The sequence below is a fragment of the Octopus bimaculoides genome, chromosome 1, assembly GCF_001194135.2.
Source record: "Octopus bimaculoides isolate UCB-OBI-ISO-001 chromosome 1, ASM119413v2, whole genome shotgun sequence".
NCBI lineage: Eukaryota > Metazoa > Mollusca > Cephalopoda > Octopoda > Octopodidae > Octopus > Octopus bimaculoides.
The window spans coordinates 135,018,169-135,022,836 of record NC_068981.1 but is presented as its reverse complement, the minus strand read 5'-3'; the positions used below and the strand labels follow the sequence as shown (position 1 = coordinate 135,022,836).

At 33.0% G+C, this 4,668-nt stretch overlaps 1 protein-coding gene across 3 annotated transcripts in view; it reads right to left on the bottom strand.

Moving 5' to 3' along the window:
• Positions 1 to 1,535, bottom strand: part of LOC106871492 (SUN domain-containing ossification factor) — a 115,235-nt gene extending 113,700 nt beyond the window's left edge. For 2 of the 3 annotated variants that reach the window (XM_014917973.2, XM_014917974.2), the window contains exon 1: positions 1,003 to 1,532. In XM_014917973.2, the coding sequence (XP_014773459.1) occupies positions 1,003 to 1,058 (56 nt within the window). In that variant the 5' untranslated portion in view covers positions 1,059 to 1,532. Of the gene's footprint in view, positions 1 to 1,002 lie in introns of all 3 variants that reach the window. The other variant, XR_008264964.1, reaches the window with a different exon arrangement.
• Between the last annotated feature and the right edge of the window lie 3,133 nt (positions 1,536 to 4,668).

Below are 4,668 nucleotides of genomic sequence, written 5' to 3'. Positions count from 1 at the left end.
ATCAAGTTGTAGTTAGTTGGCTAAGTCAGTAGTGAGGTGAGTCTTACTCTACGTAAGAACAATCATGTTTTGTGAATTCTGTAAATATTAATTAAAGTTACACACGTATCTGTTACAAAATAAGTATCTTCTAACATGGTCTAATGTATTGCTGAAATAAAATTGGCCCCAAGTAGAAAAATATGGAATAGAAACATAAAAACATGGTAAATTAAGGCCACATAGAATATAATAAGATAGTATGGAAACCTCAGCATATCAGTCAAGTGTAATCTAACAGTAGGTTTTATTAGGTCGAAAGTGTATAACAGATTAATAGTAATATTGTCATTTTCTTTACTTAGATGACTACAATATTTTAGAATAAACACAGTACATGATTATGAAAAATCGCCATAATCGTAACAAGATATGAAACGAATAAAATGGAATGATCATTGTTGTAGTGAAAATGATGTACCTAAATATTTGATAAGCAAGTGTAATGTGTATGTGTGTATATATTAGACATAAAGAAACAGCAATATTAATGCATAAATATTTTTTTAATAAGACAAATTAAAATAAACAACTTTAGGAAAGAGTCATAAGCATAGGTTTAAATTTCTGAAACAATTTAAATGTCCAACAGATAGCAACGACGAGGGACAATGAAAATATTGTTTTTATATTTATTTTCCATTTGGATAGAGTTATAAATCTATTAACGATACTAATTAGCTTACATGATAGCAATTTAATGTAGATGTGTATATATTATTAGTTTTCTTTTTCTCTTTAAGGTTATTAGTTTTTAAATAATGATGATAGCGTTAATAGATTAAAAGAAAAAGATTCATTTACTCTGTCAGAGAACAAACTGCTCACGTAAAGAGTTTGTAGAGGAGTTAGTTTTCATACATCAAAACAGATTTGTAAAATGATTCAAAATACAGTTGTGTTCGGGATTTAAAGTTAGATAGACATGACTAAAGTTAGACTAAATAATAACTGATAACTTACGTCAGGCATAATATTAGAAGGAAGCAGAACTTGACAATCTGCGTCTTGGTCCCCATGAAGGCTAGGATAGAAGAATGGTAGATAAAGTAGTAACCGGATTATGGTAAAGCATGCCGTGGTAAATATCCAAATGTCTGCTTTGTATGTATGTGTGTGAGAGAGAAAGGTTGATTTCTAGTGAGAGACAACGATGATAAAGACGGTCCCTTAAGGACAGTGTTACTTGTTTATAAAGATTACAGAGATGTATATATGTATATGTCTGTTTATGTGTGTGCGTGTGATTTCTGTTTCAGAACAAATGCTGTTATCGTCGTAGCAGTCGTGATTTGCGATCGTCAAATGGCCATGCCCAAACCAATATAGTTCCTGTTCTGTGTCTCTAAGTGTCTAAAATAGTAGTAGTGGAAGTAGTAGAACTGTTTTTCGCGTTGTCTGCCTCTACTACTTTACGATAGTGACGCTGGCGATGTGTTTCACGACTGCCAAACCTCCAACGGCGGTGACGTGGTTCACTTACAGCAGCGCATGTATATCGGAAAAGCCGCTAATGATCTCTCAATCGAGGTCATATACAAATTCCTTTCCTTAACAGATGTCGACCATGCGGAACCGGGTCTTGCATACTTATTAATATTACCTAAAAATTATATACATTATGTTCGTAATCTTTTGTAAAAAAAATTTTGCAGAGTTGCAATAATATTATTAGTAGTAACATCAGAAACCATTATTACTTTTATTTACTAATCAAGAGTAAAATAATGCTTTCTGATTTACGTATAAGGGCAGAAATTTTGAGATGAGGGTATCAGTCGATTACATCTACTCTAGAACTTATTTGGTAACCTTATTTTATCGATCTCGAAAAGACGAAAGCACAGCTATCTTAGCAGCATTATTTATATGCCCCCGGGCAAATCAATACAGTAGGCCCTATATTATTTATTTATTGACAGCATGCATAGATCAGAATTGGGCCCCTGGACCTATGATGCCTCCGGTCAACCGTCCAGTGTACCCATGCTTTAAGACAGCACAGGACGAAAGGCAAAGTTGACATCGGTGGGATTTGAACTCAGAACGTAAAGAGATCTCACCGAGATCAACTTTGCCTTTTATCTTTCTAGGGTCGATAAAATAAAGTATCAGTCAAGTACTGAGACCGATGGCATCAACTAACCTCTTCCTTTAAATTTACTGGCCTTGTACTTTAATTAGAAATAATAATAACGATTATTATTATTGTCATTTCGCAGACACGCAGTAGTCGTTCTTACTTTGAGACGGTGTCGTAAACAAACTTTCATTTAATTCATTTGTTGCAATTTATTTTTTATTTTAGAAGATTGAATTAAAACAAGGTATGAATGAAATTTATTAAAACTAGTTAACTTCGTTTATATATTTTCACTTAATTGTTTTAGGACATTTACTTTTGGTGTTTTCATTTATTTATTTATCAATGTGCAAACGTTTCACAAAGAGTTAGTGGTACTTTGTATAAGAATGCAAATGCCAACACGGCTGTTACTCGTAAAATCTGCTGAAGGATGAAAGGAAAATAAATATTTAAATCATAGAAATTATTTGGTGAACCTAAAATTTTATTTAGAAACCTTAGAATGAGTAGGAGATATTTTTACGAACTCCTGAACTCCGCCGAAACTTTGAAGATATTTTATTTTGCTTAACTTTGAGTTCGTCCCTTAACTTAGAATTTATATTACCTTACAAATATTTTATAATTGTGTTTAAAAAAAAGCGGTTTTCTCCAGGGAAGAACCTAATACAACATTGATTTTATGTTAAATTATCTACTATTTGAAAAACAGTTCTTAAACTAAATTAACAGCTGTTGAATTTTCGGAAATATGAACACTACATTAAACTTTAAGCAGAAGCTGACAGGTTTAAGTTTTATAATTTAAACTTACCTATGATTGTGATCTTTTTCTTCATCATTTGTTAAATTTATGTAGTGCTAATCCTTTACGACTGAATTATTTTCTTCTTTTTTATACATATTGATTTCTGATTTAGGTCCATGGAGACAATGACATTGCGTAATGTGTATCTTCCTTAGGGGCATTTAAAATGAGTAGAAGCCTTCAAACGGAAACCGTTTTTTCTTAATGGTTTTCCAGCAATTGTTAATTCAGTTCCCTAAAAAGGAAAAAAGATAATCATATCGAAATCGATTTCCCGCATCATTCGGTGGCACTAAATATTTTATATAATCTTTTATGATTTTAATTGTGATACTTCTAGGCATTAATTAGTGCCCATTTTATGGGATCAATTGCAAATCACAAAACTACCTGTGGAGTTTATATTTCGACCTGTGGAAAAAGATTGTATATGTGTGTAATATTCTGCAACTGTATTCATTAAAAAAAAATTAATGATTTAGAAAAGTAACATCTATGATATATTAAGCTACATGCCTCTCCCCCAAAATGCCCGTAAAATTATCTTTCAGGCTCATTAATTCTTTTAGACTAACGGAAAATGTGAGTCCTTGACAGTCTCTCACGAAATGCTGTTGACCTTGGTAACAAGTTTAATCTTATGCGTGAGAATTGTCATAAAAGAAAAAAAAAAAAATTATCTAATGGAAGGCCTTAATAATTGCTTTCTTGTAAACATTTCAGTACTATAAATAAATAAAGCAAATAAATATATAAATAACTTGTTGCACTTCTGATTGTTAGTTGAATACTTGTTCAATTCAGGTCAACCCTGATTGAGCAGACCTATCATCATAAGCATACCAACCGTGGCCATCTCGTCTTGTTTGCAGCTAAACTATTTAGGGCTACATTCTCTAAGATATACTTCCACTTTTTAAAACGTTTGGGGGATAATTTTAAAAGATATTTAGCTTTTATTTTAAGTTGATTGAACAGTTAGCAGCATCGTAAGAGCGATGGACAAAATCCATGAGCCCAAATCATGCAAAGGTCAACGTTGCCTTTTCACCTGTACATTGTCAATAAAATGAAAAGCTAGTAGTACTAAGAACGATTTAATATTATTATAAAGCATCTTAGATCATGAATTTTTTTATTGACTCCATTGGAATAAAAAGCAAAGTTAATCTCGGCACGATTTAATTCAGAGCATCTAGAGATCCCGAGGGTTAACACACGGTGGGGGTGGGTGCTGAAAAGTTCCTGGTTTTAAGGGTATTGCAAAATGTCTGGTTGGAGGTCCAACCTTCCAAGTTCTTTTACAGAGTTTAGAAAAACTGAAGAACCACTGCAATTAGTGTGTGAATCTGAGAGGGGAATATGTTGAATAAAATCATAATTAACTGATCCTCCTGTATTTTCTTTTACCCAAAGCCAAGAACTTTTCAGCACCTCATATATAAATATATTCCGCATCTATTTAAGGGTTTGTTTGACTGGAGGAAGAGGCTAGAGCCATGGCATTTACAGACCTTTCAGCACTGGTAAGATGGATGCCAGCAATGTTTCACTTTAACTGTTGTTAAGTCAGTGGTTGCAAGAAAATAGGTACAGACAGGGATTACGAAAAAGCACCCTGTATATGTTGTAAAGTGGTTGACATGAGGAAAGGCAACCAGCCATAGCAAACCATGCCAAAGCAGACATTGGAGCTCAATGTAGTCCTGCAGCTTGTTACATCCTGGTTTAACCA